General features: G+C 34.9%; 1 protein-coding gene across 1 annotated transcript; it reads left to right on the forward strand.

Moving 5' to 3' along the window:
- Nucleotides 1–755: 755 nt before the first annotated feature.
- On the forward strand, nucleotides 756–995 carry K441DRAFT_541453 (uncharacterized protein; the record flags this gene model as incomplete). The annotated part of the gene is made up of 1 exon (XM_067642649.1): nucleotides 756–995. A coding segment is annotated over one exon (240 nt), but the record flags the coding sequence as incomplete, so codon positions are not given.
- Nucleotides 996–20,030: the final 19,035 nt, after the last annotated feature.

Consider the following 20,030-nt stretch of genomic DNA (forward strand, 5'->3'; position numbering starts at 1 on the left):
GGAGGCCAACTCGAATTTTTCTTTTAAGCGTCACCTTATACGTTATTACCAACGTTTTATACATAACTATTAGAGTTAGATCCTTTGCTTAAATCGGAACACGCGCTAGTATAATATCCCTTACTAATATAATCCCAGTCGTAGCGGGATCGCTTAGCATAGTCGCCAATTACCTCGGCGTTTCTATGCAAACGTAATATAAAATCTATACATATATAGGAACAGTCACTTTTCTACAAGGGTTAGTCCATACGGTCACTCCATTTATAAATTAACAACTATTTATACTTAATATATCGGGAATTTGGGGGCTTATTATACGTTTAGCCCGCCTTTAAACTATCGCCCAAAAGCAAATTAACTTTTAACGCCAGGGAGGCTCATCATTAACATTAATATACCTTCTTTCTACTTATTTTATTTAGAGGGCTGTTTACGAATTTTTCTTTCAGTTCTATACGCTTCTCTCTAAGATCTTTATCTTTGCTCTTTAGCTTTATATTAAGGGGAACCAAACAGCAGAATTATATCTACTTATTAGGGCATCTACATAGGCTTCCTCTATAGCCTTAAAATAGATCTTCTACTTATACCGGAACTTTTCTTAGAACAGATCTCAAACCAAAGCAGAAGTAATATAAAAAAGTGGAGCCCTTTATGTCTTAGTTTATATACCTAGACCCTAGAAAGTAAAAGCTAGCTAATATATTTACCTTTTTGTTCCTAAAGCTAGCTTCTAGTCTATCTTCTAACGTTACCCTTTTATAATATTAGGCTGGGATAGTAACTTAGATCGATTAAAGATACATTTACTTATTAAACCCCGGCAAGGGTTTACTAGAAAGCTTACGAGTTATATAGATACTTTAATATCGGCATTTATTGACGGGCCATACGGGGTTAGATATAATTTTAGCAATTTTAGAACGGTACTAATGTTTATAACTAGTATTGGAGTTACTAGCCACCTAGTATATATTAATAAGCTTATTTAAGGCTACAGACGTTATAAAGTTAAAACGAGGCGGATAGTACTTATATGGGAGCTGGATACAGATGGTACATTTACCTTAGGTTAGACTGGATTAAGTGCTAATACTATCAAACTAGGTCAGCAATTATAGGTAAAACTATTTATAGATCAATTACTAATAGATAATACTAAGGAATACGTAAGTAGCACTCTATATATATAAGAGCAAACCTAAGTAAGTTAATAGAATATTAAGGTTAAAATATATCTTCCTTAAATAAAGGAACCTAAAAAAGAATATAGTAAGAGAATTAAGGCAATATAAGGGAGGCTAAATATTACAAATGTTCTAAAAGAGAAATTGGCAGTACTTAATAAAAAAACAGTAATATCAGGTAGCAAGTCCACGTTAAGCCTATGCTAAAGCTGCTAATTTTATGTCCAGTCAGTGCAAGAATAGATATTTGGGATAAAATTCGGGATTACGTTTCTTATAACCTTTATCAGGATTTACGCCTAGTTAACTTAGAATTTTAGCCTCTAAATAGCCGTTTAAAATAGCTCGATTTCTCTTATAAAGGGCTCCCTAAGTAAATTAGTAGCAAGTACTGTAGAGTCTTAGTAGACAGATATAAAGAAATAGGGATTATATAGCAAGTGCTTAGAGGATTTCTTTATTAGGCTCTTATAACTATTATCTTTATTTTTATAAAAATAGCTATAGTATTCATAGCTTAGATAAGAGAAATTAGGTATAAATAGCGTCCGTTCTAAAGTATACCGCTACTATGTCTATATATTATTATATAAGTGAGAATCTATAAACGCTCTAGAAAACAAGAATCCTAATAAATAATTTACGTTCTACTTAAGATATATTAAAATAAGCGAAATAACTACTATATTCGTGCTACGTATAGCGAAACGTAATACCTTTCTAGCTAGCAATCGTCTAAAAGCACCTAGGTATCAATACCAACACTAACGCACCTAAGGATAACGTTACTGCAACTAAGCGAAGGAGGGATCGGAATGATTTAACTTACCCATCTTATCTACCTCATCCACCTCATCCACCTCATCTACCTCATCCACCTTATCTACCTCATCCATCCGGTTTAATCACTTTATCTACTTTATTACCCGCTTAGGCAACCCTTAAAAAGAGACGCCCTCTAGAACGAAACGCCTTTTACTACTATATAATATAAGCGGGTTACGGGTAGGTTATAATAAATTATAGTATTTCTATTATTAGTAGATCTTAATAAATAATATATTATACTAATGCCTTTATTAATGGAGTATAATAGATTATACAAATAACAGTCTCTAAATTCACTCTATAAATGTAATTTAAGAAGCATTCTATAAAGATATGCGTTTTTAGCGTGGCCTAAGTTCCTATAAGGGCGAGCCTAAGCTTTATTCTTTAGATTAACTCTTACACCCAAGCCTTAATCTTAGTGATATTCGCCTATAAACTTTCTACTTATACACACAACTGCAAATCCACATAGTATTTAGCGACTAAGTAGTAATATAGGAAAAATATTTAGCGACCGTATATAACAACCAGACCTGTTACTATAATAACGGCAAATATTAAAAAGTGCGGCTTACGGCGTATAGAAATTAATGCTAAAGATTAAAAAGCTGGGTAAGTGGCCGATGCCGAGCCTATAGATAAGGGAGATGAACTTAGAGCAAATTCCCTAGTTATTTATAGATATCCTAACGGAATTTCCAAAGGGGTTATATTACGCCATTTCGGTTTAGGTAAGATAACAACGCTAGGCATATTTATAGTACCTATAACCAGGTAGCCATTACCACTAAGGGTAGTAGTTATGTCTGGATAAAGAGCTCCCGTTTTAGAGGCAAGCTATATCTAGGTTATATAGTGAAGTAAAGTTTTAAATATAGTCCTAGTTATATTTAGTAGGACTTTTTAAAGATTTTAGAAACGCTACTTACTTCGTTAACTAGGAATCTAAACAATTACAAGTTACTTACACAGCGATCATATATAGAAAGGTAATTAATTTAAATAGCATTACAGTAAAAATTCCAAGAAATGCTTATATATTTAGATTGAACAGGTATAATGCGGTAGTTATATTTATACTAAAGGATAAGCAGAAACAGAAAGTGGCTAACTTGCCTTAGTCCGGAGATATTTTAAATATAGTTTAGATCCGCCGCGAATAGCTAATATCTAGGCCCTCCTAAATAAGAGGTTACTATAAAAGTGATCCTTAACTAATTCTTCCTTTTCTATAAGCCTAGTACTAAATAATAGCCAGCAAGTATAGAATGGTCTAAATATTAACATTACGAGGACTCTATATATTAGGGTGACTTTACGGCCAAATCTAATAAATATATTAGTAAGAAAGCTATATTTAGCAATAGGCCCTCTTTCTTAAAAATGCTAAGAGTTAAAAAAACAACTCGCTCCAAAGTAAAGGAAGGAAATGCCAAGGTTGTTTAGCAGTAAAATGAAATTAAAGCTCTAAAACTTTAATTAGCGGCTGCAAAGGAGAAGAAGAGTGGAGAAGGGAGTAGCGAGTAGAGTAAAGAGGATAAAAGAGAAATTGAAGAATTAGATAGAAAGTTATAGGAGTTAACGTAGGATAGCTAAATAGTATTAGATAACGAAGATAGTAGAAACGGCGTAGGCTCTAAGGGCGTAAATGAAAGGCCTATAGAGTCTATAGAGCCTAATGAAGAGAGAGAGGCGCTTTTTATTCTAGAGCTATGGGATATAGACCCCTAGGGCGTAAAACAAACGCCTATAAAATAAGAGCCTCCGAAATAAGAGTATATAGGGTTAAGGCCTGCTATAAAAAGCGAGTTATAGGATAAAGTTTACGGGGAGCCACTTTATATCGCCGCGAACTCGCAACCTAATTATAATACTACTTATAGGTGCACCATTGCATAGGCAGATGATTAAAAGGAAGTCATTAACTGCTACGGTCCGCGTAATGCGTCTATCTATAGAATTATAAGAGGGGAAGTAGAGGGGGATTACGCATTTCCTCTAAAGGAAAAATATACCAACCCTAATTTCAGACTTAGGGAGGTAAGAAGACCAGACGGGAAATTTCTATACACTATTAAGAATATTACTTGCCTTTATATAGTCGCGTGGAAATCCAAGTACCTAGAAAACCCTTAAGAAGATTTAAATTTAATTTATTGGAATAAAGCAATAAAGCCAGTAAAACGGTTTCCTACTACGTATATTCTGGTTAACTAGCGCATAGACAAAGGACTAAAGCAGTATTAGGAGACTAGAGGAACTATTTAAAATAGGTACGGCACTAAACTAGCTAATTAAATAATTTATTAAGTAGCTAAACAGGCTAAGCTAAGACTTAAGGAGCACTTAACTAGTATACGCCTAGCTGTAGACAGATCTCCTATACCTAGTATTCTCTTCCTAACGTCTCAGCATTTCCGCAACATTTTAGGTACTCTGGCTCTGACTAGAACTCCGGCTCTAATTAAAACTCTAGCTTTGGCTATAGGGGCAGCTAATATAGCCACATTGACCGCTATCCTTAAAAATTTTAAGAAACTCTACTATAAGCTATCCGGGGTTAATAGTTTTAATAAACTTGACCCTATAAGTAAGGTAGGATAAATAGACGCGTAGAAGATAGAAAGGGTAAGGTATATAACAATAGCTATCTAATTCTTCCCTAATAGTTATTTATTTTATTTTTTCTTATATAGCTTAAAAACAAAAGACAAAAAAAGAAACTTAGAAGGGGGGCGTTTTCTTATTTAAATTTTATTTGTCTTATAGCTTTCCTTTATTATACTTCCTCTTCTTTATTTATAAAATAACTATACTATAAATAAAACTACTCTTTAGTGTTATTTATATCACAAGCCTTACGTTTAAAATCTTACCTCCTATTAAATGCGAGATTCTTTACAAACATAAATTCCTATATAGCATTGCCACGATTTACAAAAAGCATATAAAATCTCTATAGGTTTTTATTTATAGTGCCTTAATATAAACTATATTTCCGTTTAGTGTATTCTTTATAGCTAGTTATTTTAACATATTAAACTAACTTACTTAATCCGCCTAATCTACCTAATCTATCTAATCTATCTAGTCTACCTAATTTACCTAATCCGCCTAAGCCATCTAAGCTACCTAGTCCTTTCAATCCTTCTAGGCAGTAATACCTACGCTTCCCTATTGCGCCTTACACTAATCGACATAGATTTTAAGACGGTGGGATAGTACCGCTAGGGAACAAGTCCTTTTTCCGTTAATGCCTCTATAACAAGGCGTACTTAGTAGGGCTCAATCTATTAAATACTAAAGAACTATAATAAATTGGCGAAGAATGACTAAGGTAGGCCTTAGCGACTCTAAGCTAAAGCTAAATCGTACCCTACTCACAGCTTACTTTAGCAATTAAAAACCCTTAAATTTAGCTTTATAAAAAGGCTTATATAACTATAGAGTCGGTAAGGCATATATTAAAGCTCTATAACGGTAGTATAAATACCTATCTAAGAAGTTCATCTATTTATCAATCCTCCAGCTTAAGACGTTTCGCTATAGGTTATATAAACTCAAAGACTAAGAAACCGGAGCATCCGATCCCTAAGACTGCTTTCAACCCAGTATAAGCTAAGCACCTTCCTCCAGGATATAAGTAAACGATATATTCCGTTTTTAAATATTTTATAGACACATACCCGAATGTTTTAAGTTATCGTTTTAAAATCCATATCTACGACGGCCAGATATCTTAACTAGCTAATATCGCGACCTAAAAATGCGTAGTAAACCTAATCTACCTGGCCCTAAAGCTTTAGGGGGCAAAAGTCACTGTTTAGTTTATATTATACTCGAATCCAGCCTTAATAGATAATGAATTAGCTATAGCACTTGGCCTTATAAACGATATATTGTCCTGCGCGAGCTTTATAGATCTTTGTAACCTATAGACAGATCGTAAAAAAGAGCTAAAGGACAAGCATAATAAAGGAGACTTTTAGGGCGCAAGTTGTAGGGGGGAGCTTAAGGACAAAGAGGATAATAAAATTGTCTCTCTTATTAGCAAAGCCATCGCCAAAGGCACGCAATTAAAATCCAAAGGGGTTAATAGTAAGACTATTATGGCCAACATCTACCAAGTGCTATACTTAGCACGTTATCGCTACCACAAAGGCTAGAACCTTAATAATTATATAATGAAGCGTAATGGTTTATAGGAAGACGCGTAATGGCATAAATCTCAGGATAAGGCGTTCGTTCTCCCAGCTCGGTTTAAGTCTCTTTTCGCTAGCGCTATATAATCCTTTTAGGCAGCCGCGGAAACAGCTACAGTCCCAATAGAGCACATTGTCTTAGTCCCTAAGGCTATTATATAAACAGCGATATTAAACATTAAACTTACGGCTAAGAGTGTAGTTAGCTCCATTAAACAGTATAATAAACTGCATAATACTAATAGGACTTAATAGGATCTTTTTGGGATATCTATAGTTCCGATCAGCAGTAAACTAGGTTAGCGATCGAAATAGCAAAGTATAGATAACCTATTTACTAAAGAACTAGACTTCCTAAATTGCACCCCAGTTAGTGGTGAAATTCGAATAAATAGGCCTGGGTACGAATTTCTGTCTAAGATAATCTTAGGCGCAGTTAATAAATCACTTAATTGTGGCAAAAAGCTGCAACTCTATAGGAATGAACTTTGCGAGATTCCTTTTAAAGAGGATATAAAAAAGTTCCTTAAGTTTACAGGGGGAGAGCGTAACAGTTTACCAATATTAAGGGCGCTGTAACAGTTTAGATAGTGACATTAATATTATTTAGTATTTTTATTATTTATTTATCCTATAGTAGGGACAGTAAATATTATTGCTTACCCTTACTATATTACCTATATCTTAATTCTACAATTAATATTTAGGCCTCCTCCTTTCGTCCTTATTTATAGAATATAAATGCTAAGTTACTTATTGTTTATAATAATAATAATGAAGTTTATTCCACCCGGAGGCACTAAGCCTAAAGGGTACTAGTATTATATTATATAATTTCACTTCCTTTAATATCGCTATATTCTTATACAAGCCCATATATCTACCTTATTTAGTACTTCCTAGTCTTACTTATACTTTATTCTACAAGATCTTATAAATAGTTAGTAGCAAGTTGTCTTAGGGTCTATTCCTCCAAGTATTCAGTGTCCTATCTTCGGCGATTAAAGCGAGATCTGCTAGTAGCACAAGGGTGCGTAGTATAGGTTAGTTAAAGCGTAGAGGAGGGGGGGGAGTTTCTAACTGTGGTGGACGGGTTATTGATTTAATTCTACCTTAAGTCATCTGGTAGCTATTGCGTATTTTACTATCGCTCGGACCGCGTCCATATTTAATATCTACTATCTAGAGTTAGTTAACGCCTTCCCCCCAAAATAGAAGGATAAGCTGCCTCTTCTTATATCTATTTACTGCAGCATTTACTCTTAATATAATATCCATTTTATACACCTAAAGAGAAAGTATTTAACTATTTCTCTTACCTATCCGCAATTATATTAATCTAATTCTGCCGCTCCAATGCGGTGCAGATACCTATTAAGTTATATTATTCCTATCTATAACTAGGCCAACACATTTACCTCTTCTCGCTTAAGGGAGTTATATAGCCTACGGGTATATTTACCTAGTAGTACTATGTCCATTTTTCTTAAATACCTTCCTACTCCTTCCGGTAGTGTTTTCCTACCCCACTATTTTATTCTTGCGGTGTTTATTATTATAGCCTTAGCCTAATATTATTGTCCTCGCGGTAGGCGTCCTTATATAGTAGCTCGCCGTACTACTACTTTTGCCTTCTTACCTAGTTCAAACTCCCCTTAAGGGACCCATGCAATAAAAAAACAGTTACTTCTTTACCTTAACGTGCGGGCTATATTATAGATCTATACAATACTTATTTAGCTAGATTATTGCTTAGGTTAGCTAATCGCCAGTAATACTACCTAATTACTAGTAAATATAGTAATCTATCTCTCCTGTAGATCTGGTAGTAAGCACCTTATTACTATTAATATTGCCGCCAGTTTAGCTATATATAGGTTCTGTTCTGCTCTTAGTCCTAGTATAATTAAGTATATAACAGCTTCCCTATTTAGCGTATTGCTAAGGGTGTTATAGACAACACCTCCCATCCCCACCATGCCTCTCCTCCTGGACGAGCTTGTTGCGATCTATATGCCTTAGGTGGAGTTAGCGGCTTCAGTTACCCTATCTTTATCTAGGTTAATGCTTATAGGCAGTCGGTCCTCCTATAGTAGTACTACGTAGGGCTAAATGACCTCTATCTTATCTATTGGTATATGTTAATGTATATAGGCTATCTTCTACAGTGGGGACATAAACCTCTAGAGCACCTTTATACGGAGCCTTAAGAGCGGGTTCGTCTTATACAGCGTATTAAGGTCGACCTATAACTTAGTGGCCCTCTCTAAATGCCGCTCGCGTATGTCGGGAATATAGGGAACTGGTCATTATATAAAGCAAATTGCCATCACATATAGCAAGTTGCCGTCACGTGTCGCCGCGGCACTAGCGTGGCGAGGAGCCTTAAGCTCCTCGCCCTTCCTCATTCCTAAAGTATATAATAAACAACTATTATACTATCTACAAACCGTAGCTATATAATATTACCTTATAAGACCAATAGTTTATAAGGTAGAATAAGTAGACGCGTAGAAGATAAAAAGGGCAAAGCATACAGCAATAGCTATCTAATTTTTCCCTAACAGCTCTATTACGGCACTGGCAGAAAGCGGTAGCTATAGTAGACGTTATAGTAGACGTAGGGCTTACGTAACTCTTACGTAACTAGGGGATTATATATAACTCCTCACGTTACTACTTATCCTTTCCTTTCCTTTTCTTCAGCTTTAGATTCTTGTTTATAGACAATCCAATTATATAGGCTTGCGCGACCCTTTTACCATACTTATAGCTTAATTAACTAAGTTGCTAACAAGCTCTTTAATTATTTTTTTCTTATATAGCCTAAAAATAAAGGACAAAAAAAGAAACTTAGAAGGGGGGCGTTTTCTTATTTAAATTTGTTTCTTTTATAGCTCTCTTTTATTAGTATTATTTAGTATTATAAGCCTTACCTTTAAAACCCACCTCTTATCGATATTAGCGACTTAGTCAATTAAGATATAAGCACGGCAAAAGGGTCGCGCAAGCCTATACGATTGGATTGTCTATAAACGAGAATCTAAAGCTAAAGAAAGGAAAGGAGAAGAAGGGGAGCGCCGCTCGAAGCTATATACAATCTTCGCGTCACGTGACCGCAATATACGGCAATCTATAGCAACTTGCCAATATATAGTTCTACTAAGTTCTACTAGTACTATAACAATCGATCTATTATATATAGCCTAGCCACCCTAATATAGCTACCCCTCGCTACTTAAATATAAGATTCTTTACTAACATAAATTCCTATAGGGCATTGCCACGATTTATAAGAAGTATAGGAAATCTCTATAGGTCTTTATTTATAGTACCTTAATATTAATTATATTTCGGTTTAGCGTATCCTTTACAGCTAGTCGTTTTAATATATTAAACTCATCCGCCTAATCTACCTAATCTACCTAATTTACCTAATTTACCTAATCTACCTAAGCCATCTAAGCCACCTAGTCCTTTTAATCCTTCTAGGTAGTAATACCTGCGCTTTCCTATTGCGCCTCCCGCTAATTAATATGGATTTTAAGACAGCAGGATAGTACCACTAGGGAATAAGTCCTTTTTCCATTAATGCCTCTACGGCAAGGCGTACTTAGTAAGGCTCAATCCATTAAATACTAAAGAATTATAATAGATCGGCGAAGAATAACCAAGGTAGACCCAGTAATATCAGCGGGTAGGTTAGTTAGGTTACGAATTTTAGCCCTTAACTAAACTAACTAAGTTAGTAATTTAACTAGTTAAACCGGTTAAACCAATATAAAATTACTAAATTAAGTAAGTGCTAAGCCTATATAAGCTAGTAAACTAATTAAGAATTTTAACCGGTTAGCCTTTTTTTATTAGTTTAACCTAACCTAACCACTAATATTACTAGGTAGACTTTAGCGACTCTAAGCTAAAGTTAAATCGTACCCTACTGTCCTTAAGTTTTAAATTAATCTAATACTTCTTTTCTTCTACCCTAATTTTTATTTTATTTATTATATTTTAAATAACCCCTAAGGCTCTAACGACCTTTCTTACCCTTATCTAATTTATCGTATAGGTTTTAGGTATAAGCTCCTCTAAAGAAAGATATTCTTTAATTTCCATTCCACCTTTAATCTTAATTTCACCTTCTTTAACACCGAGTTTAGTGACCCCTTTCGCAACCGCTACCAATGGCAACAATATAAAACTCCACGTCATCACAATTAGGAAGCTAACTTAGCAATTTATCCCAAACACTATAACGGCAAACGTAGGAGATATTATTTATTTCTAATTCTTCCCGCCTAACTATTCCGTGGTTCGCGCTAAGTATAAATATAAGTCTAAATCGTATTAGTTCCCTCTATACCTTCGTTACTAAACCAATGTAAAAAAGACCCGTATATTCCTTATAAGATAACGGGGCCGTAAAAAACTAGCTTCTTCTCTAGATTTTATCTAATAGACGTAGTATCCAACAAGGTAAAAGCATATTTTTTCTATTTTTAATATATCCGCTTTATTCAATCGGTAATTTATATTTTAATAGCCGCCGTCATAAAACCTTACCATTAATAATACCGCGCCGATATTCTTCTACTGTTTAGCTTCCGGATCGTGCATTTAATAAGGAATAGTAGGAGTAATAAATCCTATAAGGGGATAAATTATTTACTATTTCCCCCCCTCCTTTTTTACTTTATTATTATTACTATTGCTATTTTAAAAGCCGTATATATCTTATCTTAGATTAGCCTATTAAAAGTAGGTATAGAACAAGACCGAAACCATCGCCATATAGAGGGCATATGCTAAAAATTTAACCTTTATACTAAACCCTGGCGAACCATTCCCAGCTAAAGCCTTAAGCATAGTCACCTTAACTTAGGCGCCTATATTAACCTCCCCATTAACCGCGATAACTAGCAGCGCCTTATTATCTGCAACTTTAATTCCACCTTCACCTTCCTAAGACCTTTCCAGTGCAGCAGTAGCAGGAATAGTCGTTGGCGCTATAGTGGCACTCACGCTCCTAAGCGCCTTATTCGTCTATATTAGCAGAAAAAGATCATCTAGTTTAGATAAGGGCGGCACTATAGTACTCCCTCACGAATTAGAAGCTTTATATCCAGCGTACCATAAAGCAAAAATATAATAAAATATAATTTTTCAATTATAACTAGATCTTAAGTATTAAATTTGTAGTTAGGTAACTTAAATGCGTTTTATAGAGGAATAGAAAGGGAAAAAAACAATTTCCTTACGTCAATAGTAAGATAGAGAAGAAATTAGTCAATATAAAATAATTAAACAAGTCTATATACCTTAGGTACTTTCCTTTCTTCGCTATTTAACTTAAAATCAGCTATCTCAGTAACTAGCAGCCAGAAGTCTGGCTATACTTATAAGCGTATCTAGGTGCACCAGGCCCTATACATTAATTCTCGTCTTTATCACCTCTATATTTAACTTTTAAGCCTCCTTCTTTCGTCCTTACTTATAGAATATAAATGCTAAATTACTTATACTGCTAGCGGTATCTAAATAATCATTGCCAAAAATCTCTCTCTTTATCTTAACCACTTGTTTCTACAGCTCCTCCGCTTTTAGAAGTCGGTTCTTTATATAGTATTCAAAACTTAGCTCTTCTATACTTTTTAGAGTCTCGGGATGCTATAGGCCTAGAATTCTCTTTCTTATCTCTATTACTTAAGTTTCCAGCTTATCGGCTTCCGTTCGCCGTTTTTAATAATAATAGACTTCCGCTAAGACGGCCATTATACTTAATATCTGTAAATAGTATTAGCCTAATACCCTATTACTAGTCTCTAGTAACTATAGTAATAGCTCTTTAGCATTAGTTAGCTGTTCCTACTTAACGTAGATATAAGCTAGGTAGATTTTGCTTTCTAAAGTATCCCTATATTCCGGCCCTTTTAGTTTCCTAATTATCTCTACTAGCCGCACCTAGTACTTTTCAGCCTCTATAATTCGGCTAGTTTTAAAATATATCTCTACTAAAAGAGGAATAAGTTCTATCTTTTCTTTCACTCTATTATACTCCGCTATATCTTTTTTATAAACTCTATAATACTAACACTAACATACCTTTAGTAAGCAAGCTTTATATAACCAGTTAATACAACACCATAGCCGGACAATATTATCTCCGCTAGGCAACTTCCTAAAGCATATACAGCAGTGTTCTTTAGTGCCAATTCCAGCAACATCTTAGATAAGATACTTCTTAGGTATCTAGTTAAAATCGGAGGCCTTTATAGATATTAAAATAAGAGACGGCCCAAAAATAGATAAAAGGGCCTTAAAGAGAACACTTAAGCGTTAATAAAACTTAAGTATAAGAGTTATACGTTAGGGGTAAAGATATATTCAAATTAGCTAAATATAAAGCGAATTAATAGATCCTTAGGGTTTAAAGCCTTTATAGGCGGCAGATACAATATATTAATAGTATCAATTTCGGCTATAGCCTAGCCGGGGTTAGCTCCCCGGTAAAGCTCGCGTACTACCTTAAGTATACCTAGCTCAACCAATACCGGGGATAATCTTATATTTAAACACGCAGGGCTCTTATAAATAAATTAGTAAACCTACCGCAGCATTTATAAAATTTGGCAGTCTGTATTTTAAGGTTATAAGGATATAAAATGGCGAATAGAAGAAATTAAATAAATTAATCCAAGTATAGAAATAATATTTATTTTAACTAGTCTAGCCATATAATATATCTGCAAATTTATCTCTTTATTCCCCTACGCTTTAGCCTAAAATCAGCTAGAGTTCTTTTTTTAGGTACTAGGAAGCTTTAATTCTACATTTTATTAGTATATACTATATTAAGAGGGTAAGTAAGGTATATAATATACTCTTTAGACGGCGGCTAAAAAAGCTTATCTCTAGATAAATATAAGTAGTATCTCCCCCCATTATATACAAGAAGGTAGATATACGCATCGCTTATTTTTCCTAACTCGTCCGCCTTTTTAAAAAGTATTTCTCTCCGTCAGCGGATCGCCTCCCTACTAATACACTTATTCGAATCAGACAAGCGAGTCCCTTCTCCCTAAGTCTCATTTTCTTCTATAGTCTCGCTGTTATTGCTAGCTTCTATTAGTTATATCTAATAAAGGGAGGTATTAAAGTAGTTAACACCTATCTTAAGTTAATAGTTATAGAGTGGTATTATAATGACTAAATATGTAATAGGCGATCATATTAATAGTAAAGTTGGTAAACCCTTTCCTATTTAGTAAATCCCTTAACTTTATACCTACCATTAAGGGTAACAATAAGGCACACACTAATATTATTTAGCAAGCGGTATTAACACCTAGAAAACAAGTAATACACCTATAACTTTCCTTATATTAACAAGTATAAAAATAGCAACAAATCTTATCGTAGGTCTTCTGCTTCTTCTCATCCCTTACTTCTTCTTAGATTATAATAGCGTTAAAGCAACGTTATCCGCGGCCATAATAATTATATAGGCTCCTAGGTGGCAAAATACTACTATAAAAAGAACGTCTTCGACGCTACCTAGCGACTTCACTACTTATTCTTCAGCACAGACCATAATCTAAGAAACTCAGACTAATAAGTTAACTTCCGAAGATGGCGTTCGCACTGTTATTAGCTCATTAGACAGTCCTATAGATTTTTAAAGCTCTTCCATCCTTTCTAAGAGCACTAGCCTCGTAGAGCCTTAAACCATCACAATCTCTTTTAATATTGGACCCCATTATTCTCGCATAAGCACTAGGATAAACTCAAGTTTAGTATCTACTACCTTACTATTAGCAGTAATAACAATTACAAATATATATAGACCTCTACTTTTAAAGAGCTATTTAGTCCTCTTTATAGCCACTAGTCTTATAGGGCCTTAGAGCAGTATTACAATTTATATTAAGGTCGAATCTTAGCTTTCTCTTATAGGTACTAGGATAGATATAACTCTAACACCCACCAACCTTTAATAAACGGTAACAACTATAGCAAATCTAAACGGATTATCACGTTTAGAAAGCTTTTCGATTATCTTAAAGGGCACTAGCTTTATCCTCTCTTAAAGCCTTAGTATAACTTATACTAAAGCCTTATCCTAGCTCTCTCTTATAAGGACTAAAAATAACTTAACTTTAATATCTATTAATTCCACAGGGGCAACTATAACTACTACAGAAATTTTAAATGGTGTTTAAACTTTAAATAGTCTTCAGATTTCCTTAAAGAGTAATAGCCCTATAGAACCTTAAAGCGCTATTATAGCTTATACTAAAGCTAATCCCTAGATCTCTCTTATAAGCACCACAACAGATCTAACTTTAAGATCCGTTAACTCCCTAGGGACGGTTAAAACTATTACGCAACCCTCTAACGGACTATTATACTCTACGGTACTACCGCTTATATCGGATTTAAGCCAGATATCTAGGTTAATATATACTTCTCTAAATTCCCTTAGTAAAGCTTCCTAGTCTACAAGTTTAATCCCAAGTTTAAATAGATATTCAAGCATTTTAACCACCCTTTCCAAATCCACACAGCTACTCTCTTTCCTATTAACACGGCCTACAAACAGGGAGGGCCTTATAATAGCTAGCAGTACTTTTACGTTCAGCTACACCGTATCTATCTTAAATTCTATAAACCACGCATCTATTTTAGTTCTCGCCAGTACCATAGCTATCTTAGTTTTAACTCGCAACACACCTATCTTAGTTCCTATTAGCACCAAAACTGTCTCAGTTTTTACCAGCACTATATTTATTTTAGCTTTTACCAGCACTATATCTACCTCAGTTCCCACTAGCACTATATCTATTTTAATTCCTACTAGCGTTATATCTTCCTTAGTTTCTAATAGCATTATATCTATTTTAATTCTTACCAGTACTATATCCATTTTAGTTCTAACCAATACTATATCCATCTTAAATCCTATAAGCTCTACTATTAGACTTCTATATATATCTCTAGATCCTACAGCCTCTATTTCTACCTCTATCTCTTCTTTTTATATTATAAAAGTTATAGCTACTATATATACGCTTATACGGATAATTCCAACTTCCCTAATAACGCTATAGTCACTTAGACGATTTTTAAGCGCTTTAGACGTCGCTCCTAGTTCCTTAATTTCCTTAAGTTCCGCAATTCCAGCTAAAGAAATAGCTACGGTTTTACTACTAGGTTTAACTAGACAGGACTAGATAGACTAAAGCAGCACAACAAATTTTATACTAGCTACCTTAATAATAGATTTAGGGTCCTTAAGTACTAAGCTTCTTAGTATCTTTCCTATATTAACTTCGGAAATTGTTCTATTAAATATAGCTATAGGTAGAAGCTACTCTAAAGCTTAGACGAGCTCGCAGATCTTAGATAAACCTAATACGCTAATTACTTCTTTCCGTACTATTATTTCCTCTAATAACAAGTATTATACCGCTTCTACCACTACGCAAATATAAGTGCCAAATAACGGCACTCTATTTGGTAATTCTTTACAAAGTTATATAGTAAAGGCTAAAAGTATTAGGGTTAGTCTTAGTACAATCACTAGGATACTAGCCTTCGCAGCCGCGATTATATTACTACTAAGGCAATATAGGCGGCGCTAACAGGGCATAATAAATATAAGAAGGCCAATTATTTCTCGCCCTTTTCCAATCTAGGGATACGTTTTAGCTCTACTATTTAACACTATATAATATATACGGGAGTTTAGATATATTATTTATCGTTCTCTAATATATAAGCTAGCGTAAAGTACCAAAGTAAGTTAATAGTACTTCCGTTTTAGTAAATAAGATTACGGCGGCTTATTTATAACATATTAATAGGCGCATCCCTTATAATAAGTTAGGTTATAGCGATAGATTAGTATTACTAAAGGCCCGGTTAACTTATCCATCAAATTTTAGGTAGCAACTACTTCTTAAAGTACTATATTTACGTTTATATTAGAGGCAGGTACCATCTTCTACTACTATATTCTAAGACTAACTTTCATAATATATAAATTACTACTCTCCCTAGTATTCTTTTTTCCGACCACTTTTAGGCTCTAGAACTATACATCGGATAGAATACCTACTATGCTTATTACTGCAAATTAAGGGGGAGGGAATCCTATATAGAATTTTGGCCTACCACTTTACCAGGATTATAAGGTACCTTTTAATAACACCTAACCTTATTTTATAGCGGGAGGTAGAACTAGCATCTCTTATTTATATTTTTAAAATAATTTAGAAGCTAATAGTTATAAATTCTACGTTATATAGTTTAGTAGTTCCTTAACTAGCCTTTTCTCTATAAGTTATAGGAATAGCTATTAAATATAGAACTACTATACCTCTTACAGTCACTCCGCAAATCTTAAAATTATTTCCTCTTTCTTTAATTAACTGCTACGCACATAGCCATCTTTCTAATAGGACTGGCGCAATCAATTAATTTAACGCCTTAACTCCGCCGGAAAATCCATATATTATTCTTATCAACTTAATAAGCTATAGTTCTACTATTAGTATATCCTCTTAATTATATAAAACAACCTCCCTTAAATAGTTTTATTATAAAATTCTCTCGTAAAACGTAATTGTATATTACTTATAATTTATATAGTCTTAATCTACAGCTATGGCAGAATTGCATACATAAATGTATCGACCTAAATTAGGTTATCTTGTTACTGACTTAGCTACCTCTATTGACTTAGTTATTAACTTAGTTATTGACTTAGTTACCTACCCCTTATTTCCATTGCTACCTCCCTCCCCCCTTCTTATTCTCATTTCCTATACCTTTCTTATATATATATAGAGGCTCTTAGAGCTATATTCAATAGACAGAGTCCTTATTCTTTTCTTATAATTGGTATACGGACATCCGATTAATAAAATGTTAAAATATCCGGGGACACCAAATTTAGTAATCGGAGGCTCTGCGATGCCCTTAGCTTTTTTAGGGTAGTAGTTAATATAGGGGATAAGGATGGTGTAGGGGGTGAGGATAATGTAGGGGATAGGGGTAGTATAGGGGGTGAGGATAATATAGGGGATAGGGGTGGTATAAGGGATAAAAGAAGTTTAGTCGTCATCTTAGTCACCTTTATCACCCTACTTAACCACCCTCTCCGCAATCATAGATACTTAGATAGCTAAGAATTTGTAGTTTATAGCCATACCGATATGTATTATCTTAGCTACTAATATCGCCTTAATTGGAGTTTTTTTACGCTCGTAATTTCTTCCCTAGTAGCCACCTCGTCCCCTTAGTTAGCTTATTTAAGCTTAATCTATACTCTTCGTGGCTGCAATAACCCTTATCCTAAAGTACCTACTCTAAGTGCAGATACCATATACTCCTAGAGGTAGTCTCTATAAGGCGTTTTAGCTAGGTTTAAAAACAAAAGGCATATCTATTATTGAGAGTAACTTCCTTAAAATTCAGAGTTCCCCTATCTTCTCCCCAAATCGACTACAAAAGGCCGCGGACAACCTATTATCTAGACAGTATAACGGCCCCCCCCCGCTAATCTAGATTATAGAGGACGAGGAATAGGAAGTTAAAGAAATCCTAGCAGTTAAAAAGGACCATAATGTCTTAAAATACTATACAAGCTAGGTAGGCCATGATAAAGACCTAGAATGGTATCCTGCATCTAATTTTAAGTATTCCCCCCATAAGCTACGGGATTTCCACTTAGCCTAACTAGACCTCCCCAAACTACCACGCAAACTAGAAAACTAGATTAAATGCTAGGAAGAAGGGTTGGTGTATAATTACAGCACCTATTGTACCAAACGCGTGCTTACGCGTTCGGTACACTAGGTACGCGTTTACGCGTTCAGTGCACTAACCACTCGCTTACGCGTCTGGTGCACTTATAAAGCACTAACTAATTAGGGGGGAGGTGCATTAGTATATAGACCACGTAGTCTGCTTTATATAATTAACAGTTACCATCTAAACAAGTATACAATACTACATGTATTTCGTGCCCGTGGATACGACTCACTTATGCTATTAAGTTAGTACAAACACTGATCAGTAAGCGCGCACAGATCAGCAATTACTTAACACCTCCCCCTAAGCGATACACACGACAGCGACCACCCGTTTAGACTCCTAGTACGACCTGCTAGAAGGTCGGAAGTTGGGGATTACGGACTTATCTCCAACTCTATATACTTATTTAAGTCTTAGTACAGTTTACTAGAAGTTATAGACGCGAATATAGACCTATACAGAACCCCTATCCTTAACCCCCTTAAACCTTAAACCTCTTTAGACCTTTTACGGAAACTTCCTACCCTCCTACGAACTATTATGGACCCGTTAATTGATTTTACAGACTGTTATAAGACCTCCCCCACCCGTTATAAGCTGCTACTACCCGCTACGCACTATATTACACTATAGTATGGTAGATATTAGTAAGCAAGTCAGCGAAGGTTAAAAGAAGTGGAGATAAGGCGTTGACGTTACGTCTATAAACGATGTTAACGACTATATTAGCTTTAAAATCCTTAAATATAAATACTTTAAGCTTATAAATAACGACCTGTGGGAGTAATATAAGGAAGACTTTACGGACTTTACGGAAGCTATTTTTAAGGCTTACAACCCTACTGCCATCCGTAACCTACGAACCCTTTTATGTCACCAAGGCGTATAGGTTAAAAGGGATAAACAAGTCACTGTTACACGGTCTCTATATAATATACTACGTAAGGAGGACCAAACGGAATAGATTAAAGAGCAGATCTTAGATTATATTAAAACCAGCGACCTCTTTACCTTCTTTAAACTTAATAGAATCTCTAGCCTTATAGCTAACCTATTTAACCGAATTCGTTCCACAAACCTAAGTGGCATTAGAATTAATCTTACTGGCTAAAGTATACTTAATACTTAAGTTACGGACTATAATACCCCCGTAACCCAAATTACGGACCGTAATACCCCTATAAACCAAAATACGGACTAAATTACCCCTATTGTTTAAGTTATAGATCCGCAAGCCATATATCTATAAGCCACAGATCCGCAAGTTATAGATCCGCAATCTACCTAAGTAAAGACCTACGGTAAGGAGCTAGCTAACCTAGCTAAGCTCTATACCGACGAATCTAAGTATAGTAGTAAAAACGATAACTTTAACTTTAAACTTACTATCTTTACGGACCTCTGTCGGAAGGCTAATATTCTTAAACAGGAATTCAGCCAAGCCTACTCCACTATACTACGCGGCCTAGCACTTAACTACTACTACACTAACCTTAAGAGCAACCCCCTTGGTGTTCCCTTTAATAAGCTATACGAAGCTACATGTAACTACTTTAAAGGACCGGAATATAAGCGTAATATTCTTACCTAATGGAATGCGACCAAGCTACGGACCGTAATCGACAAGAATACTAAAAAATCGACTATAGAGTGCCTGTAAATTCTCATTAAAGACCTTCGGCACCTATAGCACGGCCTTAATACCAAGCTTTAAACAGACGACTTCCTATATAATAAACTTATTACAGCCTGCTAGGAAGTAGAGCCCTACAAGTACGCCTACTATAAGCCTACAGATACCTTAGCTGGCCTTATTAATAACTTACGCTCCTTTATTGTAACGTATAAAGTCTTAAACCCACTAGGCAGCACTTAAGCCTTTGTTGCGGATATTTAATATCCGCAAATAGACTTAGACGTCTACTTTACGGACCGCCGCTACCGCTAGCAGCACCTATACCGACCAAGTCCTACCCGTAACCCCTATAGC

Source organism: Cenococcum geophilum (assembly GCF_001692895.1).
Source record: "Cenococcum geophilum 1.58 unplaced genomic scaffold K441scaffold_5, whole genome shotgun sequence".
Classification (NCBI taxonomy): Eukaryota; Fungi; Ascomycota; class Dothideomycetes; order Gloniales; family Gloniaceae; genus Cenococcum; species Cenococcum geophilum.